This window comes from Syngnathus floridae, chromosome 11, assembly GCF_059516105.1.
Source record: "Syngnathus floridae isolate MCC-2025c chromosome 11, RoL_Sflo_1.0, whole genome shotgun sequence".
Classification (NCBI taxonomy): Eukaryota; Metazoa; Chordata; class Actinopteri; order Syngnathiformes; family Syngnathidae; genus Syngnathus; species Syngnathus floridae.
In genome coordinates, this window is record NC_142423.1 from 5,248,263 (window position 1) to 5,273,169 (window position 24,907).

At 43.1% G+C, this 24,907-nt stretch overlaps 2 protein-coding genes and 1 non-coding gene across 10 annotated transcripts; all 3 read right to left on the reverse strand.

The window, feature by feature from the left end:
* Nucleotides 1-1,474: 1,474 nt before the first annotated feature.
* Nucleotides 1,475-6,526, reverse strand: LOC148390488 (inositol hexakisphosphate kinase 2-like). Its single transcript, XM_088389407.1, has 5 exons — nucleotides 5,866-6,526; nucleotides 4,618-4,846; nucleotides 4,046-4,230; nucleotides 3,121-3,296; nucleotides 1,475-2,777 (listed from the first exon to the last, which is right to left on the reverse strand). The coding sequence occupies exons 1-5, from the start codon at nucleotides 6,122-6,124 to the stop codon at nucleotides 2,145-2,147; spliced, it is 1,482 nt and encodes a 493-aa protein (XP_088245533.1). The 5' UTR covers nucleotides 6,125-6,526; the 3' UTR covers nucleotides 1,475-2,144.
* A 9,031-nt stretch (nucleotides 6,527-15,557) lies between these two features.
* On the reverse strand, nucleotides 15,558-15,630 carry trnaf-gaa (transfer RNA phenylalanine (anticodon GAA)). Its single transcript has one exon. It is a non-coding gene; the product is annotated as a tRNA-Phe (tRNA).
* An 857-nt stretch (nucleotides 15,631-16,487) lies between these two features.
* On the reverse strand, nucleotides 16,488-24,804 carry LOC148390490 (G protein-coupled receptor 22-like). Of its 8 annotated transcripts, none has more exons than XM_088390669.1 (4): nucleotides 24,580-24,804; nucleotides 20,748-20,873; nucleotides 19,595-19,802; nucleotides 16,488-19,516 (listed from the first exon to the last, which is right to left on the reverse strand). In XM_088390669.1, the coding sequence occupies exons 3-4, from the start codon at nucleotides 19,672-19,674 to the stop codon at nucleotides 18,196-18,198; spliced, it is 1,401 nt and encodes a 466-aa protein (XP_088246795.1). In that variant the 5' UTR covers nucleotides 19,675-19,802; nucleotides 20,748-20,873; nucleotides 24,580-24,804; the 3' UTR covers nucleotides 16,488-18,195. The 8 variants fall into 8 exon arrangements, with proteins under 8 accessions (XP_088246795.1, XP_088246794.1, XP_088246796.1 ...); XM_088390668.1 differs by having other exon boundaries at nucleotides 16,488-19,519; XM_088390670.1 differs by having other exon boundaries at nucleotides 16,488-19,482; nucleotides 19,567-19,802.
* Nucleotides 24,805-24,907: the final 103 nt, after the last annotated feature.

The following is a 24,907-nucleotide window of genomic DNA, read 5'->3' on the forward strand; positions in this document are numbered from 1 at the left end:
ATATATATATATATATATATATATATATATATATATATATATATATATATATATATATATATATATATATATATATATATATATATATATATATATATATATATATATATATTTTTTTTTTACCCACTGTTACGCAACTGCTCCACTTTCAACAGCGCTAACCCTTACAAAGCGAATGGGCCAAGGGAAGGTACACACATTTATTTACGCACTGTAGATGTGTGATGGCACGACTATTGAGGTTTTGTGTAACATACATTTGCATGGCCACTGACTCTGTCACACGGAGGACATGATGACAGAATGGGATCATTTTGATGGGTGAAAACAGCCCATGAATGACCCTGCCCAAACTGTTACATAAGGCACCACCACCCCCATCCCAGCTCCCCAGTTTTTCGGTGGAGAGTCGAATGGAGCTTATCTCCTGCATTTCCCTTCCTCTCGTCTGTCATTCTCACTCCCAAAAAAAATATCCTATGCTTGCCCTGCTATTGGGACTTGCAGCTCTCAATGTCATGGTGACGTTCTAAAAGTGGGTCTTGAAAGTAGCAGTAAAATCACTCTGGAGATTAAAGAGTCTCTCGGCTCGGTTCAAGTCTTCTGCTGGGGTACCGAGATAGCGTTTGCCCTTTATTGTCAGGTTCCATAAAAAAATAAAGCCACCAACACACAAAAGTAATCGCCACAAACTTGACTAATTTTATGCGATAGTTCTTCTACAAGTTGACCTTGCGTAGGCCACGTCTTCACAAGGCTCCACTTTGCGCAACAGCATTACTGTTGCTTTGCCAGAGTGTGCATGTGTGTGTGTGTGTGTGTGTACGTGAGTGTCTCATACTGGTCGAGGCAATCTGGACTGGCTGGAAGATGCTCACTGCTGTCGTCATCCTCGGTTCGGCACAACCTCGTGTGATGGATATGACATCATCACCAGACACGCTTTTCTACGGGGAAAAGGAGGAAAGCACAGTTATAGTATGTTGGAACATACAGTAATTATGAAATACTTCATAGGCCACATTTTTTTTTACAAGATCACAAAGAAAAACAAAACAAAAAACAAATAACAAAAAAAGCAAAAAAAAAAAACAAGATCACAAAGATCTTAAATTTAAGAATTACGCAGTAATGAAAAAAAAAAAATTAACACGCATTCTTTTCCAAAACTACTAGAATGTGTCCCTGTAGAGCCGCAGGTTGCAGACCACTGAGTTAGGAAAGGCTTAGCGAGCTCAAATGCTTTGTATGGGATCGAATGAAGGAGACCTCCATGCCTTCATTATGTTGCAGTCTTGTCATATTTTCCATTTGTGGTGATATGAATGAACCTAAGATCATGCGCTCTCGCTCTCTTACCTCATACATACGCGCAGCTATCAACGCTGCATTCTCGACCCTGACTCATGAAATGCGATAGCAGCACATTTAGATTTGAATATCTTCTGACCGAAAAAGAAAGAACACACAGACGTTAGCACAAACGAAAGACTTTAATTCTTACCCAATAGACAAAAAAGAAAGAAAACCCAACATTGAAGTATCCAGTTATGCAACATTTAAGTATGCAAACATGTCATGTAATAATATTAATGAATATCATTATTGTAATTACATGGAATGTAGTTCTCTCCCTTTTTACACCTGGAGAGTTTGCTTTACTCAATGGGACTGGTCCAATAAATAAGTCTCTCGCTTCTGTCTCTGAAAATTTATGTCCCCCTCCCGGAGACTTCTATTCACATACAAATACAGTAGAACGCGCGTCCCAGCTGGAGGTGTTTTAAGTGCATGTACTGTTTGGGTGTGCAAAGTCTTCATATGCTCTTTGGAACAACGAAACAATACAAAATACCAATATGTTTTCTAAAACAGCCTTTTTCCTTAGGTCTGTGCAAATTTTCGGTTAACCTGCTTGCTAACATTGAACCGAGGCAACCGGACTTTTCTTGCTTGACGAGTGTATTTTTCCCCCCTTGTTTTCCCAAAACATCCAAACATGACTTGGGCAACTTTGCTATTAGCAGATCTGATCCAGAAGATATTTTATATTCAGCACGGATTCAAATAGCACAACAAAATGGCAGGGAGTGATTCTGAACACAGCCTTAGTGTCTGACTATTCTCCCAAAAGCGTGGATGGACTAGCTGTGTTTTTCCAGCTCAGAGATGATGGTGATCAGATTCTGAAGGCCAAAGATGTATCCTGTGTCCTGGCCCTCATGGACAACGCTGTCCTCACGGTAATGTCTGCAGGTGGTGTGGGCAAAGTCTATCATCCGCACGTCCACCGCTGGGTTGAGTGGGCCCGAGGGGGACAGACAGCCGCTGCTGCTGCTACTGCTGCTGCTGCTGCTGGAACAACTGCTGCTGTCATCACCACAAGCACGGGGGAAATCAAGTGCAGCAGCTATCCCCGCGTCTCCCCCAAGCTCTGTTTCTGCTTCGGCTTCCACCTCCTCATCCTCCTCGTCCTCTTCGCTCTCCTCATCTTCATCGGAAAGGCCACTCCTGGTGCGTCGACGTGTGTGCTTGCGGTACGGCGAGCCGTCGTAAATAATGAGCAGGGAGCTGGAGTAGAAACGGTAAGACTCGCAGGCCTCCAGAGCGGCCTGCATGTCCCGAAGTCGGCGCAGCACCGGCGACAGGAGTTCGTGACGTAGGCGGCGGCCGCTGTGAAAGAACTGGACCAGAGCCTCCTTGAAGTCGGACAGGGTGAGCTTACGGCCGTGGTACTTGTTCATGAACATCAGCTGGCCTGTGTCGGACTGATACACCTTGTGGGATGGAAAAAAAAATCATGGCCATGTTACAAATCAACATCTACTCGTTAATTAATCCTCATACAGTCAACATTGTCCAAAAGTCAAACAGGATTGTAGTCCAAGGGCGTGGGAACTTTTGTGCTCAAGGGCCACATGTACTTTTTTCAAACAGACAGATGGCCTGAGCCATTTGCAAATAAGGATGTTTATTTCTTTGGTGCAGCAAGAATGTTCATGGGTCAACATGGCCCAGTTTTTTAAAAATAATCATTTCCATCACTATTGGAAAATGCCCTAAATGAAATCATGGCTGGCCACTGGTGAGTATATCGTGTGTGCATGTGAAGGTACGTACCTGCATGCCACAGAGTCGAACACCAATGGAGGCCGACGTGCTCTGCTGGCACTTGCGGATCTGCATGGCCTTCTTCTCCTCGGAGGCGTCATCTCCATGCTGCCGCGTGCCCATCTTCAGGTCCAACACGCATGGCACCGTGTGCTGCCACGTAAGATTCTCCAACAGGATGAATTCTGGCGTAATGAGTCAAGGGAGCATCTGGAGGGACTGTGATGTGGATGTCACACAGATACAAACTTCGGTGGATATTCAAAGGATTAAAAGATGAGGGACTTGTTTGTATCTTTTCAGCCAATTAAAAGAGAAAAAAATTACGCGCACACAATCTAGATCCTGTAGTGGTCCATGACGGTATTGCAAGTGGTCCACGAAATTGGAATTAGAAAATAACATAAATGATAATATTTTTAAAAATAAAATGGATTCATTATTTAGACATGATTTATTTTCCAGCTAATTTTGTGCATCATTTACCCCTCCAAATTATGTCAAATGTAGCTGCGATTCCTAAAATAGACGTCTCCACAGATGCCAATAAAGAGCCTGTATAGGTCTATCCTCCTTTGGTGCAAAATAAAATAATATTCCACCAAAGCAGTGGTTCCCGAGTTGCATGTTGGTCATAATGGTGGTCCCATGGACTAAACCAGCTGAAAACCCCTGATCTCGATAAAAGCTTCTCGTGGCACCTGTGACTTTCCATTGTATCATGTGTCAGTGACAAGGTCAGATGAAGTCACTAACGGGAGCGCTTCGGTAAGGGGACACCGAGTGACAATGACATTGATAGTTGAATATTGTGTTAGACAGTCCGCCCGCCCTATAAACCTTCGCCAGGCCATTGTGTGTATGTGTGTGCTATAAAAGGCAGGTCATTTCATGAACACGTTTGTGACATTGGATTGTGGCAGCAAAAGGATACTGTATTGATTGCGGTTCTTGGCATTGTCCTTCATCCTCTGTAGGTGCTGTTGGTGACACTTGAGGCTCCAAGGGTTGTGTTTGAGCTGCGGGACAGCGTTAGTGTGGTTACACTCCAGGCGGTAGTACAGCACCTCGGCCTGCTGCAACCACTCCAGCTCTACGTCTTCCTGCAGCTTGAGAGCACTGGATGGCGGAGAACAATAAAAGTCTTTTCAGTGTCATGTTTGATCCAGCCCAAAAGGTGACATTTTGATTCATACAGACAACCAAAAAGTTTTAAGTAAGCTTATTCACATGAAATCATTGCATCAGCACCGTAACAGGACACCTTTGCCTTTTCAGCAAACATAATACAGCAGACAGCTGGCACAACCAGATGAGCCGATAAGTGACAGCAACATCGGGTGTGACAGACTAGTCAGCAGGTGTTAATTGCTTTCAACACAACAAACCAGGAGAAGTGACTCACGAGTGTCACACCACGCAGAATTCCCCGCATGGCACACTTTTGAAGTTGGTTAGTTGCATTTGCAGTATAAAATTGAAAAAAGCAGTTCTGGAGGTTTTCACCTCTTCTCTTTACGCAAATGGCGGCTTCGTCCCTCTTTGCTCAGGTTTTCGCTCTCGGCGAGCGGAGAGGATGTCATCACGTTGCCCCATTTGAGCATCTTGCTCTTGGGCTCGCTGTCGGCCGAGGGGTCCTTGTTTTCCAGGTCGGCCGCCGGGTCGCTGTGGAGGGGGTAGGCGATGAGGCAGAGGTTCCCTTCTTCATCCTCCTCGAAACTCACCGACACCACACCTGGTACAAGATGGACATGAGTTACTCCGGGCAATGTTACTTGAATACCAATCATTCCAAAGATCCTTCAAAGAAAATGAAGAATAAAGGAATTCTAAACAATCCCATTCCCTCAATGACACAAAGTAATCCAGTTGAAGGACAGCAGGAGTGGGAAAGGGTGTGAGAATAAAAATAAGATGGAAAAAATGCTGACAAAGAAGCAATCAATGCTGGCAAAGCAGCAAAACAAATGGGAAAGATAAGATGGAGTTTTCCCACCCTTTTGAGGTCACGTAATTTCGTTGTTTCTTTGACCACTTTTTGGGAATTGGACGCAAAAAGCAAGTCTGGCTGGTGGAGAAAACAGCGATGTGTTTAGCCTTTATACGATCCGCACTTTGCTAGTGATCAGCAAGTTGAAAAATAAAAACACAACTGATCACCGATCTGATTAGAAGATGGACCAAACTATTGATTTATTGAAACAACTCTCTGGTATTCTTTCACTTCTATTATGGAAAAAAAAGGAGGCAGTCATATTGACTCGGAGTCAAGTGAATGCTTATGAGAGTAGCAAGTGATAGACAACTTCTTAGAGCTTCTCAATTAAAAAAAAAATAATAAAAAATTCTGGCATAGCTTCGTAAGGCAAGGCTAACGTGTTCAACCAGTCTTTCAGCACTTTGCAAATGTCACTCATCAGAAACTAAATCAGACGTGGTGCGTGTCAGCTAACATTTTGTTAACATTATAATCTCCAGATGAACTTATGACCCCTCGCCAGCAGTTCCTTGGAAGCATAAAAGCAAGCAGCTTGTATCTGTTTCATGCATAGTCTGCTTGCCAGGAAACAATCAGACACCCCCTACCCACCTCTGGTCACCTGATTTACCTGTGCAAATACAACTTAACACAAACGGGACACAATATCCTGCTTGCTGTTGCTTGCAGCGCCCCTGTGTGGCACTATTTATTAAAATCCCATTCGTTTTGCAGCATGCCCAACATAACACAAACCAATAAGTCAAATAGGATACCTCTATACTGGGGAGTGAACCGTCTCATCTCCGCAGGCAAGCTCTTGTAGAACTGATGCTCGCGGGGGATGAGGGGCTTACAGATGGTCTGCTCTCCAAAGCGCAGGACGCATGAATGTCCCCCCACCTGGTGTATGAAGGGCTCAAGTATGACCCCTTTATTCATGTAGCACTGCGGGTGCTGCTGCTGCTGCATCTTCTGCTTCTGGATCTCTGCATCCTTGCCTTCTTGGGCCTGAGCCTCGACAGCCGGACTCATCCTCCACGGGCCCTGGCCACACTTCGACGGGCATTAGCCTCCTCACGCACGCACGCACAATGCGGTGGAGGGCGGCGATGTGCACTGCGGATGTGCACAGAAGAAGCGCAGTCCTTTGATTGATGATTGTGTAAGATCGGAACTGTTATTGTCTCCTGAGGTCGTCGCCGTGCAGATGACCTGCTTCTCCTGAGCAGCCGAGGACAATGCTCATCCAAATAAAGGAACTGGAGCAGAAAGAGATGAAGCTGCTTAGATTTCATGGACCATAATCCCCCTTCGCCTGCTTTTCTGCCAAAGCATGTAGATTAAAAAAATGAGCGATTATTGAGCTGATAAAATCCCGTTGGTGACTCCAAGGCAGACTCTCAGGACCTGTGACAGCAGAGAGGCTGAGCTCACGACTTGAAAGCTCTTACCAGACGGACACAAGCCCCACCCCTTGAGGAGAATCGCACCAATCAGGAGGCTCCAAAGCAAGTGGTTGGGTGGCAACCCCAGGAGGAGAGGGAGCAAGAGGGGGAAGGGAGCGTGAGGGAAAATAACAACAAGAGTGGGGGCGGGGCCAAACTCAGCTGCGTGACAGAGGGTTTGAACAGCCTGACAGATGACAGGCAACATTTTTAACCACAAAACAAAGAGCAGAGAATGAAAAAAATAAGGCTGAGTATGCAATGCAACAGTGCAATAGAGCACTCGCAAGGAGCTGTTGTAAACCGCAACTCACGGCCTGGCGCTCACACAGACTCTCAGTTGTGTTTAAATGCATGAAATCACCCACATTCATACTACAGAAACTGATGAAGTGACTAATTAAGAACAGGAAATGTGTTGAGACGTGTCGTGTGTGTTAGGAGACGGCTGCCAAGACCTTGTGCTGTGACCACAATGGAAATTGAAATCCTACCTCATCTTGACCCAGATTATTAGCTGGCACAATCACGTTGGATTAAACAAAACTGCTGTTTTAATTCAAAAGCATCCTTGTCCAAAACAGATAAAGACAGTATAGACATAATGAAATATCACTATGGAATGTTTGACGGTTGTTTATGAGTACCAAGAAGTCCTTAGGCTTTTCCTGGTGCGTGTTCATGTATGCGTACTGTACATTAAAGCTGGCTCGGCAGAGCAAAGAATAGAGCCAGAAAGATCGGCACTAATCCCTCTAATCCGGCCTGGTGGAACACGAAGAAAAAAATAGCCCGTGACAAACAAGTGCAAAATAGCCTGGAAGTCACACTTGAGCATCTTAAACTGAAAAAGCTTTTTAATTGTGGACAAAGATGGGACAACCAGTATGACTCAGAGTCTTGCTTTCACTTATACTGTAAATCTGGCCTGCCACAAAATACCTTTCATCAGAGAGCTCACGGATATTGACCTTGTCACGAACAACACCATACTTGCGCTGTCAGTCAGGAAACAGAAACATCATCTGTCAACATGTCAAATGGCAGATTTTTGTGACACTTAATATGACAGAGGGCATTTCTTGAACAGCCCTCTTCAAGTCATCGACACCCAGCATGCCCATTGGAATTTCCATCTATTGTAGCATAACACAAAAAGTCCATTAGCAATGTCCGAAAAAACCGAAACATTGTGCAAGGATATGGCAAGTCCAAGAATAACAAGAAGAAGAAGAAGGGAGGGGCATCTGATGTAACAGTTCTTAAGCAGCCTGGCAGGCTGTGCACCATGAGGTCCCAGGTCCGAATAAGAAGCAGAGAAGGGTAGAAATGGAACATAGTGTGGTACGAATCGATATACTTTTATCTTCTAAACAGAACCAGTGCAGCTGGGAGTGGGACAGAGTGAAAGCGCATTTGACTGACATGAAAGTGGGTTGTATTATTGAATCAAGGCCGCGGTAGCTCCAGGGCTTTACAGCACATTCGGGTGTCCCAGAAATTTAAATGGGACACCTGTGAGGGCGCAGCAACATTTGTGTTGTCGGACCTCAAAAGGGATTAAAACGGTTTAGGATCATGCGAGAAACAATCTGTCGGACTTAGTCTGGAGATTTACCTGGGATCATTTTTGCACTGGCCAGGTGGAAGTATGCAAAGCTCCACTGAGTTGCACAGTATGTATGTAGGATCCCATCCAGACAAAACAGGAATGGATTCAAAAGACCCCAAACACGTGCCAGCTTCTCTGGCACCGGAGACATACGTAGTGGAAAAGGTTTTACCTGCATAGTGATCTGATGGGTCATTGAGCAGACTGATCCTATCATCTCACATGAGCTAAATCCAATAGGCAAATCCTTCTGGGTCACCAAACATATACACTATAAGTGCACACTAAATATACGGCACGCTATTGTCATTTCGTATGGCTGGGTATCTATTAATACGCAAAGTCTGCTCCACACACGAGACAAATTAACAAAGGAAAGTTTTTGCTGGCTGACACCAATATAGAAGATGTGGAGGTCACGTTTGTGAATGTTTGTTGACAGAACCTTGGCTCGCGAAGGGGATGCTGACATTATGTTTGATATTTGTAAAAATGCCTCTTCTCACATGAAACTACAAACTTGCCATGATGACTGTAATGGCATACTTATTGTGCAGGAGGGCATTAAATATAATAATATAATATACATAATTGAAAATGTATGTCATAGTATTTATTCATTTACACATTTATTTGACCATTTTAAATATTTTCTGATTTTATTTTTACTTTTTATATTATTTCATAGATATTTTTTCAATTTATTTCAATGATATGTTTTAAATTAGTTTTTATTTTCACTTTATTAAATTTTTATTTGGGTAATTTTCATCTTGCAATGCAGAAGGAAATGAGGAGGCGGTCCTAACTGTGCCCTGGGTTAGCATTCTGCTAACGCGGTGACAGAATAGGTGGACAAAGGAGAAAAATTCTTGAAACACTTCATCCTACATTTCATCAGGCATTATCAGCCATCCACAGCCACACGTGACATGGCTGTAAGAAGAATGAGAGTGGCCTGTATATCTCAGCACACTGGCAACATCCCTTGAACCAGATATAAACACATGCATCTCTTCCACCATCACAAATGACATTCCTTACACACCTTATCGCACACTATTAAAAGCTAACACTGGCCTAAGCACAATGGAATGCCCCTCAGTTGTTACTCTGCACACCACCGTGCAAAGTCAAACTGAATTTGCATGCAACTCAGTCTTACCCAAAAAGGAGAAGTCACAGCAGGCATCACACGCCACTTAAAGCATCCATTATAGATTATGTTTCAAAAATAGACAAGCGATTTTGTATCACAATGTAATATGACCCTGAAAGTAAAACAGGTTAACCCAAAAGGAGCGTGAAACCAAAACTGACGGAAATGCGAAGCCGTGAAGCAGAAAGCTGATATCATCATGTCGCCAATGCAATAATTGCCATGAGAAGACAGCTCCAGGACATTCAATATTGTAAAAGAATACTGCATGCAGAAGGGCAAACAGTCTCACGCCCCACCAGCCATGCCAGATGAAAACCAATGCTCGGAACGAGACCCAACACGAGCAGAGCAGTCATATTAAGATAATTGAAGATTTTCTCAGAAATGTATGCACATGTTTTTGCACATATAGGAGGGAGCATTTATGAGTGGTAACAGTTCAGACATGTTCCGTTGGTCGTGTAGACTGCCGCCAAGATACATCCAATAAACGATGCACCCTAACACCTGCCCTATAAATCATGCCCACTCAAAGTGTAAACTTGAGAAGCTCCTGGCAAAATGTATCGTAAAGCTTATTTTCATGTAGGCCCTCCTTGAGGGGGATTTATGAAGTTACAATGTAGCATAATAGGAAAAGTTGGCGAGGCCTGTGAGGAAAGTGTAGCTGTTTCTGTGGCGCAGACCACTCGGCAGTGTGGCGCACGTGAGGAAGCGCGCACGTGTAAAAAAATTGGAAAGAGGATGTCCATAACCCGTCTGGAGGCCATCCCACTCGACAAAATCTTCACCCTTTGAAATGTGACGTGTGTCTGAGAACAGAATGAATGTGGGAGTCAAAGGAAAATCTCTCCAATAAATCCACAGATTTTTTTTTTTTTTTAAATGAAACATAAAGCAATTTTATCAAGTGTTACTCGGAGGAGATGCATTTGCAGTTTTAATATTTGGGATTTGACAAGTGATTTTATATCTGCTGCCCTTTGGATAGTGGCTGAAAAGTGAAAGTCATGATGTATTCGTCATGTTTTTGTCACTTCATATTAGACCTTGAAGCAACCTGAAGGCACTGGCTGAGGCTGATAGATTCTATTATTAACTTCTATGCCTGCTGACAATATTAGGACTATATCGTTGAGTCTGTAGAAATAAATAATAGGCACGCTATGTGAGCAAGGCCTTCGGCAAGATGTTCATTCAAGCCAAGAAAGCAAATTTATAAACATAGATGCAAAAATGTGTAACTTTTGCATCAATAGGCATGAACCAGCCAAGGCCATCACGTGGGGAACAACTGGGGAATGACAAGGCAACTAATTTAGGGAGACACCATCTTTCACAAACCTTGTCTACAAGACACACAAATATTCTGGAATCAACACAGAGGCCAAATAAATCAAACACTCTCACGCACAACTGCTAAAAATAGTAATTGTATCAAAACCGTTGGCCTCATTCACCTTCACACATTTTACATATTAGGAGCTTTTCACCTGAGGCCAAGCAAAAAAAAAAAAAAAAAAGCTGGTAACCAATTACAATTTTCTCCAACTTGTTCTCGCCTGCCTATTAAGCTTGGAACAAAATGTTCTAGAACAAGAATCGCAGCCATAATAGAATATATGAACTACACATGAGCACATGCATACATACATACACACAAAATGGGTACAAGTGATCTCCATAGGAACAAATGAGGCCTTGTAAAGGCAGACAACGAAGAATGACACACATTAGTCTCAGCATTGAGAACATTGACCTAGAAAAAAATTGAAACAATTATTTTTGGCAACTCACACCAAACAATCGAGCTCTTCCTCTCAAACAAAAGGGCCTTTAATGAGCTTAATGAGAGGTAAAATAGAGAGAGGCATGTGTCTATCATACTCTGGCAATGAAACAAAATTGAAGCCAATCTGCTTCGCTCATCCAGCCTGACAAAAAACACACCTTACTAATCAGTCTGACTGGTTTCTGCAACAAAGGCCAACAACATTTCTGCTGTGGATAAAATCTGGATCACCCTGCAGAACCAAGATTGCACATTTATTCCATTTGTGATATGGTACCCACTATAAGGACGGTGAAATAAGGAAGCGCTTGATGCATCAACGGGAATCACCCGAGAGTCTGGACCTATGGCAGCATAACAAGGAGATGAGCCAGGACAAGCCCAAGTCATCCCTTAACTTCATTAAGGAATGTCTTAAATGAAGGCAGTGTGTTTGCCCTCAGGTCTGCATTACGATGATGATTCCACAAGAGGGGGAGGGACGATAGAGATTTACCAGATTGATAAAAAAGACATCAACTCTTTAAGTTACGATGGTCAAGTCAATACTTTCAAATGAAGAAGCATAAAATTTGACTCGGCTAGCGAGCAGAAGAACTAAGCCGCAGACGAGATTATCTCATGCAGTCTTCGGATTATAACTGGTCATACTTTCCATGACTGAGACACGGTGACTCATTTGTAAGTCCCGCCAATCACGGTGAGATGAGTGAGGGACAGCCCCCGTCAGTCACTTGCACAAGGCCGAACTCCAAGCGGCTCAAAGCTTTCGTTCTGGTCTCATACTTGGTCACAAATGGTGTCACAGTCTTTCGTGGAATAAGCGGTATAGAAAAGATGACATGTTTATGTCCACCCAAATGTGAACGCAACTTAAAACGGGAAGTGTCGGCGAAATATCCCCCGCCATGATTGATCTCCAGTTCATCGAGAGAAGACCTTTGGTCATCAACCAAGCATCCGCCTGCCGTCAGTGTCCAGTAACAGTCAATCACAGTGTGAAGGAGTCCTCCTTGCATTCTGTCTTATGTAACAGCCACACAACTGCCCTCTCGAGTAGACCACGGCTAGTCTGGCAGACAGCTGTGAAGATCTCATTCCATTCTGAAGGAATGAATATGGGAAATCTTATACGGATACTGATAATGTGCTGAAACTTAAATCATGTCCACCCATGAAAACAAAATATAGTCTCAAGGGAGTTCAGCGGATATCACTAAGACATGAAAAGAACATCCGTGCATGGAAGCAAAAACAAAAATACATGAGCACCAGCTATGATCTATGTCTTGCTGTACAATATTTCCCTAAGAGGAGAACACATCCAAATACATCCAAATAAAATGAATACAGTCCATCAAAATGAACCATGGAAATGTTCTCTGTGTTTTTCTTCTCAAACTGTGTGCAAAATATTACATCATTTTTCTGAAGCTTGTTGGAAGGACCGAGCATGATACGAATGTTTGCAAATTATCTGGGGGCTAATCAGTTCTGGGAGTACCACGCCTCTCGCCCAAAGTCAGCTGGGATAGCTCCAGCTCACGAGATGTTATGTTATGTTACGTTATGTTAAATAACAAAGCCAATCAGAAGTCTGATTTTCTATATTTTAGGCTTGCAGTGATCTGGAAGATTGTTACATAAAAGACCAGTTACAGTGTGCGTCTGCAGAGAAAGACAATCAGGCCTGGTCCAGACTGATATCACCTAACAAAGTGCTTTGGAGGGATAGCCAACCCTGCCAGATGGATTTACAGCTTGTGTACATTGGAGAGGGAAACACTTTCATATTAGAAGGGAAGCTTTACTTTCTGGATCCTCTCCAGAAGATGACTCTTCACAGTGTGTCCCTGATGTACATTTGCATGCGGTCTATTTTGAACTGTCTCATTTATAAAGCAGATGGTGCAAACAGCACTGATGCGCCAGCAGCGATGACAGAAATGGAAGTCTGGCAATAGATGAGAAACAACCTGCAATGCAATGCAACGACGGTACTTGAAAAGCTCCTTTGCTGACGTGTTGCCATGGTGTATTGAGTAACCGCGATAAGCCTTGACCACTGACCCATTGATGTCATTGATGGGAGTGTTCTCTTCATCGAAGAAAATCAGGGCACCTTCTCATGGCCCATCCGGAGGTCAACCATCCAATCGATTTTGCTGCTCTGTACTTGTACTTGTTACATATGCAATGACAATACAATTCGATTTCAAGCCAAGAAACAAAATCTCACTTGTAAATTAATTTTGACTAATGTCAACCATATCTGCTTTGCGATAAATTGATTTTTTTATTTCTGTGTCATTTCCACATGAATTTCAAAATAAGTAGAGGATTTTTTTTTTTTATTAACTTTGTTTATTGGAGTAGAAGAATTATCAAAAGAATTGTTTCCATTTCTGATGTGGAAAAATATTGATGAAATCCTGACACATGCATTTGCAACACATTCTGAGAAAAACGCCACCTCCCCATTCTTGGAGTTAGCTCAAGAATTGGTGGGAGGGTTCATTACTTTCTCCTCAGTCTGGCAGGACAATGTCCCTCTTTTGTCTCAAAGGACACAAGTCGCACACACTTGGGCTCTATGCATAATGGAGTGTTATGTCACAAAACGGTGCACAACGGCGTCTTCGTTAAAAAAACTGTTTAGTAATTCTTTTCTCCTTTCTTATGCTGGCCTTTCAGAATCACAACTATGCAAGCCGCGCAAAACAAAATTGCTACTTGCCAAAAGCCTGCCGTGACATCTTTATCAGTGTTGTGCCGTCGAGCTTAACTCATCCGTCACTGCCTGTAAAGCTGCTCGTAAAGACGGTGACCCGAGGCATCCCGAGAATTGAACTCCTTCCGAACATACTTGGCCTTCGAGTGATTACAGCGTGCATGAATCACTCAGGAGAGAATGTCTAAGTCAAGACGTCGTAATCAACAAGTCAATATGAACACATAAAATGGGCGCTAAAACTTTGACTCACATGACAGTGTTTAATTGTTTTCATTAAGCAGTTGTTTTGGTATGTCTCATCTGAAATATTGTGCACTGGACTAAATATGATTTTAAAAGAGCAATGTAATAAACCACTGAAACTAGTTTTAGGCAGTCATAGCTAGATCCATTTTACAGATGGTGTTCAGAAGTTAAGAAGCAGACTGAATATTAGGTCTATGTATCATTGTCAGGCTATAAAGTCCTTTTCTGAATGATCAATGTGTCACAACACTGATTTATCAAGCCACCAAAAATGATACGGCATGGTGCACAGCAAGTCATCATCTACAAAGGAAAGTTTGTTCAATGACAATGTCAGGCTTCCTTTGAGGCCACCAGGAAACCAAATTACAGCAATGGAAAAATGCAGCGGGTGTCACAATGAGAGGAGCGGGACCTCACATAACCCTGCACACAGGATATTACCTTGCTCCAAATTACATAGCAACACATTAAAGGGCGGAACAACCATCAATAAAAGTATGCAAATACTTTTCAATCCGTGACCCATTTCCCTTTAACACAATTTGACTGACTTTGTTAAATGAAGTAATTACATTTCAATAAAAGTTACTTTCCAAAGCCTGACGTAACACATCTGGCTTGAAACACTCATACCACCCACCGAGACTAAAATGCATGAAAACACGCACAAATAATACCTTTTTATTCTTCTGTCAGTCTGTCTACAATGTGAGTTCTCTGACTGCTTTCTGGTTGTTGATTATCAATGGGCTGTTGATTGGTACATCAGCACAGAGCCAAGTGGCCATTCAGCCCAGTTTCAATGGGAGTGACGCAAATCCTCCGTGTTGTTTAAAAAAAAAAAAAAAAAAAAAAAAAGGTTGCTTGTGGCCTGGGCCTGCTGTTGGACTTTGGCCCGCTACAATACGTACAACATGAGCTAGAACCAGAAACTTGCAAAGTGAACCTGGGGATGTTAATTATATTTCAATTTTATCAGGCAAACAGCAACTGCAAGAAAGATTTTGAACGACATTGCTATGAAAATGTAATATTAATACGCAGAACTGCTTGTGGAAGCAGCATCTACACAACAGACATTACATGTCCTGTTGCAAATATGAAAAAACAGGCTTAACTCCCTCACGTGCAAGGTTGTGCTTTAGTATTCAGATCATTGTTTATGATTGATATTATTATTATAAGACATTAATTTATATTTATGCACAACCATGTAATCTACTTGTTTTATTGCCAGCCCTCATTTGAATGTCAAGGAATTATAATAAATGTAATATTGTATATACATAGTATGCTAGAGTGAATTGAGGATAATTATTGAATAATACTGCCATCTACAGCTCAAACAGAATGTGACATTTTATTGTCATTTATTAATTTGGCCACCACGTGAGGAAGAGTTGAATAGGGTATTTGTAAACAAGTCACAATGTAGTAATGTAATGTTCTTGGTACAAAAACTGACACCCGATGCCGAAACCCGGGATCGAACCAGGGACCTTTAGATCTTCAGTCTAACGCTCTCCCAACTGAGCTATTTCGGCGTGCTGACTCCGTCTGACCAACAGGGGTCAGTGTCATGAAGGTGGATTTTAAAAATCTTCCTTGTGTATAATATAATCTACACCAGGGGTGTCAAACTCATTTTTGTCACAGGCCGCATCATAGTTAGTTTCCTTCTGACGGCCGTTATGACTGTCAACCCAAATAAATGTATGAACGCCTCATATTACATACAGTATGATACAAAAGAAACTGAAATTATTCATTTTCAAATCAGACAAGTGGAAACTTTCCAAATATTTTAAAAAAGACGATTTTTAAAAGTTAAGACAATTTGCAATTTCAGTAATGAAATTACTGAAAGAGAAAATGACGCGGCGGGCTGTATCTGGCCCCCGGGCCTTGAGTTTAACACGTGATCTACACTTAAGCACAGTTGACACCAAGGTCATCAAAAAAATGTGATTTTCCAACATATTCAAGTTGTTTTTCCACATAGAAGACAAACAAAGAAGGGACAATAAAAACTAAGTCCAACTCATTGTCGATTATTCTATGATCAATGCAAAATTCGATTACTTACATGTTAGAAAACAGACTCTCCACAGTTTGCTTCTTCCAGCCTGGAATATTAAATCCCATTCTTTTCTTTCTGTCAACAGGCTCACTCTCGCTCAGGCAACCGTGGTCCCATGAGAGCCTTGACCTGCCCGTTGTATGTCTCTCTGCTGCAACACACCTGATTTGAGCTGATCATTTGAAACTAGGTGTGGTGCAGCAGGGAGACCTGCAACATAGGCAGGTAAAGGCTCTCATTGGACTGGGTTACCTGCTCTAGTTAGTACCATACAAATTTCAACACTACACCATATCATGTTTGTAATTGAATAAATAAACATGAGCAAAGACCAGCTGGTCATTTATTCATAGCCTTGATTCAGATTAAAAGAGAGTACATTCATATTAGCACATCATTAAAAAAAAAAGGAAAAACACATTGGAACAGTATCAACATACATCTTTCTGTTCTTGTTTACATTCAGCAGCGCTTTAATAGCGTGTGTGAGACATCCCATGGCCTCTGCGACGAGCTTCAGTGTGTGCAAAGCGTGAGAGTGGTGAACACACAAGCACGCTTAACAAAAGTCAAGAGCTAACACAGGTCCTATGTAACCACTTCATCTGCGGTGACACTTTTAGTTGTGCTCTCGTCGAGCCATGGGACCAGATAGATGTCTGGGTTGCATCTGACATGAGCCAGCTGCAACCCAAAGAAAATCTACAATATGTCTGCATAAGATCACGTTAACATTGCGATTCTCCACTTTGTATATACAGCATGTACATTTGTGTTATTTTTCAGGAAGAGTTTTTGTCATCTGTGATTACATTCTTGGATGATGCAAGACAAAATGCTTTTATTTTTTTTGTGCTCATATAAAATCTCTTTTGCTTCAATTTCTAAATATATTCAATCAAGGGTATTATGATGCAGCTCTTTAAAATGTTTTTTTCTCTCTCTCACACTATCTTCTTAAAGGTCAGCATCAAAATACAATTTATAGATACAAAATTATTAAAGTTACACTTCAATAATAACACTGTCATCTGACCATACAGTAACAACTTCATATTAGGTCAACACATTTTACTATTTCACAGTTGCTCAAAATGATCCTCTGACACCCCCCCCCCCTCCCTCCCTCCTACACTCTGACATAATTCAACCTCAGCGCCATATTTAATGCGGTACACACTGTGCGCTCAGTGAGCTTGTAAATATACAACTGGGGTTCAGCTGTGTTTGTGACAAACGACATGTCAGAACACATAATTAAAATTGAGGTAATATCAACCAAAACTTTAAATATTTCTACAAACGTTAGCGAGCATTCTTTTAAAGCTGTCTTTGAGCTTCCCAGTGGGTGGCAAATGTGATCATCTGACGACTGAGCGTAATTTTCGGGAGCACTTACATAAGTGCTTTCGTGAGAAGCTTCATCATTCAAGTCCAGATGTAAACAGCATCTAACAGATTAAAATACAGAATTCCCCGGCTATATAGGTCATGGTTGCTGTTGCTATTCAAGCAATCATTGATTATTGTTTTGAACAGAATGTGTGATTTTAGACTTGTGAGATCTACTGGAAGCGTCATTAAGAGCAAGGCGAAAAACGCTTTAGCCAACGGATGGTAAATACCGTACCACGTATTGCTATTCCAATATTCATTGCTCCCACAGAGCAGAGAACATTAAGACCAGGCGCTAAGGAAGTCAGGTTTAGTGCCTTTAAAGCATGTGGGGGCAGTAAAACTACAAATAAATATTTTTTTAGTCACAGATTTCGAGTGGTAGCGCAATATGTCCTCCGCGATAAACGGAAGTTCCCTGTATGACAGAATATTCATTTGAAAGTTTGCTGCTTTGTGATTTTGTTCAGCTGCAGCACACAGAGACGACGACATCGTGCCTGAGGTGACTGCTCGCTCTGTTTGCTGCTTGTTCAAAAGCGCATTTCATACGTGCACGTCCGTCACCAGCTAGCTTCACGCTTGAGTGAGAGCGGAGTTTAATGATCAGCAACCTTGCATGTGTGCATGTGCTTCACACGGCCTCCGCCAGGCAGCGGTCTGAACCTTCACTGGCTTCCAGCCGCACCTGCCGGCCGTTTTTTCTGTTTTCCACCCAAGAGTTGTGGATAACAGTGGCACCTGGTGAAGGGTCCACTTGAAGCAAGGACACCACTCTCTTCTTCACCTTGGCCCGAAGAGCACGTCGGAGCTTCTGCCGCGTGAAGGCGTAAAGCAGAGGGTGCGACACTGTGGTGCCGTAGGCCAAAGCCAAGAACCACATGCGTACGCTGACCAGAGGGTCACTGGGACCGAGGACCAGGATTAGCATGTTGACCACAGACAGAGGAGCCCAGCAAGCGAGGAAGGTGGAGATGATGATGAGGGACATCCTGAAAACGCGGCGCTGGCGCTCTCGCCGATCTCGATGTCGCCGCACCGCGCGCCGTAGGGTGATGATAGCCGACACGGAGGCCTGGACGCCCATCGTGGTCGGCACATGGGAGATGGGGCCTGCGTCGGACGTGACCAGAGGGGCAGAAGACGACAGGGCGTGGGAGGAGGCTGCTGTGTGAGTGGCCGATGAAAAAGGGATGAGAGGCGGGTGACTGAGTTGCTTCGTGGCATCTGCGGTGCATTGTTCCCCTTCTGGCCTGCCGCTACTAATCATTCTGAGCTTGGTCTTTTTTTTAGGAGATTTTTTGTGGAGGCCCGTGCAGGAAGGGCCTATGAGCCTCTGGGTTTTCTTCATGTGCGTGCCGATTCTGAAATTTAAAGCCCTCAGGATTCGGGAGTAGGTGAACAGCATTGCTGTGACAGTGGTAAAGAAGATGGGAACCTGCAGAATTAGGTGGTAATACGTCCCCGGGCCCAAGTGGTGGCCCTGCCCACCGATGCATAACAGGGTCCGGTTACGCCACGCTGGTACCATTGTGGCGCCGATGTCGCCGGAGGACACAGACAAAGGCGGCTCCTCGCCACCTGACAGTTGATCCTCCAGGAGCGGGATGAAAAACACAGCGACAGACGTGAGCCACACGGCCGCCAGGATTAGCGCCGCCTTGCGCGTGGTCAGCAGCCTGTTGGCCGGACGCACCGAGATGTCGTATCGGTCCAAGCTGATGACCAGGATGTTGACGGCCGTGGCGACGCTGGCAAAGGTGACGCAGGCTTCGTGAAAGCAGCACAGCACGGCCAGGTTGGGCCCCGGGGGCAGCAGTACCACCACCAGTGTGAGAGGCAAGCACAGCACGCACACCGCCACATCCAGCACGTGCAGGCTCACCGTCACCATGTTGCTGACCGAGTCCACTAAATTAGACTGGGAGCAGTACAGCACCAGCACTGTCAAGTTGCTGCTGAAACCCAACAACAGCTCCAGCATGAGCACGGCAGCGAGTGACACCTGGAACCCGAGGGAGTACGGCACGGACCATGATGCTGGGTTGGAGGCCTCATCTCCCTGCTCCTCCCCAAGGCCGACCGGGCTCGAGGTGTAGCTGTCGGTCTCCATGGCCGCCTCTCAGTCCTCAGATATTGAACCTGTCACCCTGTTGATGAAGTCCCATGATACACCAGGCCGGGCTTCCATAGCGCAAGGACGAGCGAGCGAGCGAGAGAGAGAGAGATCGAGAGAGAGCGCTGGAGACACACAAGGCGGACACATGAGAAATGAACTGTGCAGGAGAGAATGAAAACACATTATTCTTTTTCAGCATCTCTGACATCAATCATTTGCGACATGTGCACATACATCTATCTTTCTATCCATCACTCTATCTAGCCATTCATCCAACTATCTGCTCTCTTCTTGCCGGTACCTCTGATTACCATTTTGGCACAGCTTGAGACGAGAAGATGTCGCTTTGTGAACGGTAGGGCGCCACGATAAGCCACTACGCTGATGTGTACTGGAGCTCGAGGCAGTGGACAAATTGAATGAAAGGAAGTAATCAGACCCACAGGCAATCAACTGCTCCCTCGGTGGATCAATAAAAACAACAGAGTCGGCAATTTGGCCCAAATTGGTTACATTGCAACTCTAATTATGCAAGACTGTGTCCATTCTAGAAAAATAGCACTTTCATTAATGAAGTGTCTGAAAGAAAACACAATGCTCAAAATATGGATTCAAATAAATGTTGTTGCATTATCAATCTACTCACAGTTGACGGATCGCATCGAATTAGGAAAATTTTTTACTGTACCAGAATTCACCTCTGGGTGAAAAAAAAAAAAAAATCAATCTTCTGTAGTGTAATTATAAGTTAAATGAGATTCTTCTACATGGTACATTCTTTAATGGTTAAAAACAAAGGTTGAAAATAAACAATTTCTCAGGCGTACTTTAAAAAAAAAAAAAAGGGGTGATGTGGAGCTAAAAATAACTCAAATAAACAGCTTGCTCCCTTCATCTCATGATGTTTAATCACAAACTAAATAAGGGAAGCCGCCATACAGCACGCAGTGTACTTTCAGTGAGGCTTTTAATGAAGAATAAAATTAACACATGCCATGAGTCACATTTGAGATCATAGAAAAAAACACTTCTTGTTAGCACTTCTCTGTTTAGAATCGCAAACTTACTGTCAGTTGTTATCTTGCTTGCTGACTGACAGGTGCTCCTTTGTATCCCGCGTAGGTTGACATCACAGCAGTTTCATGGGGCGTTGCTATGACGACCAAGCTGACTGAAGGAGAAAACGGAAAATCCTGGAACCAAAAAAAGACCAAAGTCAATTTGAGTGGAAAAGAGGTCTAATTGGTGCAATAGCTGAGGCTAACGTCAAAGGATGTTTGTTATGGCACAGTGACAAATTGCACGACACAGAGGGCATCTCGTATCTTGTTTCGTATTGACGGGAGCGAAGGAGAAAGAGATGCAAAGCCTAACGTATTTGCTCATCACTGATTAGAAAAGAGGCTCTTGATGGTGCCTACGGGAAATCAATAGGATGTTTTAAAGAAAAATCACAGTTCTATTCAGCTTCCACTACTGGGGGGAACATTTTGGAGTCAAGTGACAAAGCAGTTGATGGGGAAGCTGTAAATCAAGAGTGCAGAAAGTGAAACCCAAAACAACTTGCAACTATTAATCTCAGCGTTGCTCAGTTACCCTTCAGCAAACTAGACGGGTTGCCACGGCAGCTGCTCGACGAGGATGTCTACAGAAGCGCAGTGGAGTTTGAGCATATTTCAGACACACTTAGTTTCGAGCCCGTGTCTGGAAAAAAGACGCAGTTTGTCAACAGGAAACTGCAGCGGTATTTTTCTAATGTGGGCCTCAAAGCAAAAAAAATTCCATTCCAGCAAAACCGACTGCTTTCTGGTGACGTGTGCTTTGCTCTCCCTGGATACTGTAAAGAGCAGTTGTGGGAGGAAACGGAAGTCCCTAAAGATCAACAGTACACTTGTCCTGATTATTTTTAGTAATATAAGCAAATTATGGACTTCTTGACAGGCCAGCCTTGATAACGCAAGTGAGAAAGCAGAGTGGACGTTCAAACACAAAGTGGTAGCCTAAATGGAAGGAAAAGTTAGGTACAAAAAAAGCAACACGTAAAAAAAAAAAAAAGCCACTTTACAACTATTTTTTAAGAATTGTTTCATCGTTTCAAGATGGATCACACATTTGTTAACACATCTCAACCAACTGCTGCAATTCATTATAGAAAATGAACAGCTGAAAGAAGAAAGGAGGAGTGGGAGCTGGTAGACAAGGTCTCCTGGGGAACAGAGGTGGCAGCTCACCCCCCCCACTACAAAATCTTACATCAGTCTTACCCGCAGAGCTTCTGTTTTCCTAGTCTCCAGCAATCCCCGACAGACCTGCCTGCTTTCCAAAAGATTCATAATTACCAAAGTAGGCTCCAAGTTACAAACTTAGCACTGATAAAACTGTCAGGTGTACAAAGCACAAATCTCACTTGGTACCTCAAATCTATCAAAACTTAGCACCAAAGGACCAACACAGGTTGTGACTCATTTGGGAATATTTTGGATGGTGTCAAGTTTAATAAAACGAGCATGTGATCAATAACAGGAAGAACATCAGCAGAACTATGCTGGTGTTGTCCCTAATTAACCAAGGATAATTACATTGGAGGACAGTGAGCCATAAAAAAGTATTTGCCCTCTTCTCAAATGATTCTTTTTATGTTCCTCAGTATTTAAAATCAAACATATAAGACAACACAAGTACTCATAATATGCAGTTTTTAAATGAGGAAAGCTCATCACCGGGGACAAAACAATGCACGCAAATAGAAACGGCAACAATCAGGAGACTGTGAGGGGGCGGTGGAGAACAAGAGAGAAGGGCTGCGGCAGATACAAGAACACACAACATGTACTCTCTTGCTCGGTACTCTTGTACGTATGTGCACGTGTGTGTGTGTGTGTGGTTGGAAATGGGCTCCCTATTGAGACATCAAGCTGTTATTAAAGCGCTCTCTCTCCAGTCAGCACACCACGATGGAGACAATCGTCATGTCAGAGCATAACATTTGCTCGCCACTGCTTGGAGTCAAGCAGCGCGTGAAAGGCACAGACACAAACACACACACACACGAAAGACAGCTCGCCGGAGCCCCCACTGAGAGCAATCGTAGGTATACGTCCAATAGAGTGAGCGTCATGGTCTCATCCAATGCAGCTCTGAAGTATATTAGGGGCCTGCAGAGGTTAAGGGTAGTGAATGAAATGGAAAACAAATACGTACGTAATCCCCCTCTGAGGGTGACTCTCAGCTGGACGTCTGCTTTTAAGTCGCTGACTCTTTCGTACAGAAATCCTCATGTGGAGGCGGAGCGCCATGACTTTCAATTGACTTTAAGCGTGCGAGTAATTTTGAAGATTATTTGAAACCAAAAAACAATGAAAGAACCTAACGATTCTTAAACACAAAAATGAAATGAGTTTTATTTATTTATTTATTTATTTATTTATTTATAATTATATTTCGGTGTTTGTTTATTTACCAATTTTTTTAATTTGAATATGTAACAGATGGCAATTCCATTTGCTATCCACTGGCCCGAGAATCCATGCCAATACGTTCTCCCTGGAAAAGATACCCAGTCTCATCTCCTGAGGATGAGACGGGGTACGCACACCATTGCATGTCCTTTGACTAATCTCTATTAGAAACTTCATGTTCTAAGCCATCCAACTGGAATAATTAATATTATATTTCACTAATATTTAAATTATATTTATTGCTGTCTCACACACACTAACACCTCCATGGGTCATCTTAGACAATTTAATGAGACCCAATACAAGATGTCTGTATTAAATGAATGACGCTTAGTTTTGATTGATACGCTAAAGAGTTCTCATCATTATTGCGTGATTGTTTCCATGCCACATTTCGCATGCAAGTGGAAGACACCAGCATGAAACATGGAGAAAAACAGCCAGGAGGATGTAAGGCAGGGAAGAGCTCATTTTTGCTCTCTTGAATCACATCTCCTTTAATACTGACTCGAGGAGATAAAAGGACAACGAGCATCCATTGCAGCCATTGAACATTTTACAGATCCATTATTCAGGTAGAGTTTCCAGTCGTAGAAAGGTGCAGTTTTCAACAAATCACGCTCGGCACTGGGGGCCTTTGTGTTGTCCTGCTACCTGAATTATTTATTTCAGAGCTGAAATAGCCAGCTATCGAAAACTATCACAGAGCAGATGCATATTTTGTCAACTATAGTGGACTTTCATTTTATTAGAAACACAGTCCATGAGAATAAAATAGGGATACACTTCTAAATTAAGCCTTTGCATGGAAATATAAACTGTACATGCATGTACAATCTCATAACTCCATTTTGCCCAAAAATGTATGACTTGAGTGCGCAAAATGACTTTCATGGAAAAATATTCACCATTTTCTGTGTTCTAGCTGACCGCCACTAGGAGTTGATCACAAGTGACCTAAGAGCCACACTCACACGCACACATAGGATAAACAACACACAGCGTGCCAAGTGTATTAGTTTTTTTCCCTTTCTCTCTGCTGTATGGAGCATTCTCTTGGGAGCGTGGGAGAAATCCACAAGCCCGAAGCCCATGACTGTGCCAAGACCCACGTACTCCCACATATAAAGCGCCTCCAGACTGGAAATAAATTTAGGCTGCCAGCAAATCAATATTTTGCATTGTGAACAGCAAGCAGCGTGCAATGCTGTGCGCGACGGACCGTGCAAAAAGCAGAAAAAAACACTCCAATAACCAAAAGGACGATATTCAAATGTAATTTTTACGGCACAGCAAAGTGCACACATCTAAGTTCAAATCATGATTCAAAAGTTACAAATCTTTCCCAACTGTGCCACCTGCATGTTTGTTGCAAAAACAAATCTGTTTTAAGGAAGTACAACAGTACACATGGTAAGGAGACTTGAGATGCACTCCTTACCTTGAAGCGGCGTGATCAGCCCTCCATGTCCGCGAGCCAAGTGGGGATGGATGGGAAGTCACTTGTCCGTCCGAGCACATGGTGAGCAACAGCAGCTTCTCAAATAGCCAGCGAGATCCTTACGCAGCTCAAAAGGAAGGACACGTGCACCGACAGAAGGATTCAGTCTCCCTGATGGATGCACTTTGCACAGAGTAATGACACGGAGTAGGAAGGGGGCGGGGCCTGTAGGGACTATCATCATCATCATCATCATCAATCAGTGGAGCAGTGGCACTGCAAGCTTCAATTTTTCGTTAAGACTTCATAGTTGGTGTCTAAAGATAAT

What these genes read in the sequence shown, in the direction of transcription:
- LOC148390488 (XM_088389407.1), bottom strand. Translation starts at nt 6,124, where the DNA reads ATGAGTCCGGCTGTCGAGGCTCAGGCCCAAGAAGGCAAGGATGCAGAG. An exon ending in CATTTGCGTAAAGAGAAGAG is followed by an intron (nt 4,231 to 4,617) that starts GTGAAAACCTCC and finishes TCCGCCATCCAG; the next exon opens with TGCTCTCAAGCTGCAGGAAG. An exon ending in TTCGACTCTGTGGCATGCAG is followed by an intron (nt 2,778 to 3,120) that starts GTACGTACCTTC and finishes CCATCCCACAAG; the next exon opens with GTGTATCAGTCCGACACAGG.
- LOC148390490 (XM_088390664.1), bottom strand. Translation starts at nt 19,674, where the DNA reads ATGGAGACCGACAGCTACACCTCGAGCCCGGTCGGCCTTGGGGAGGAG.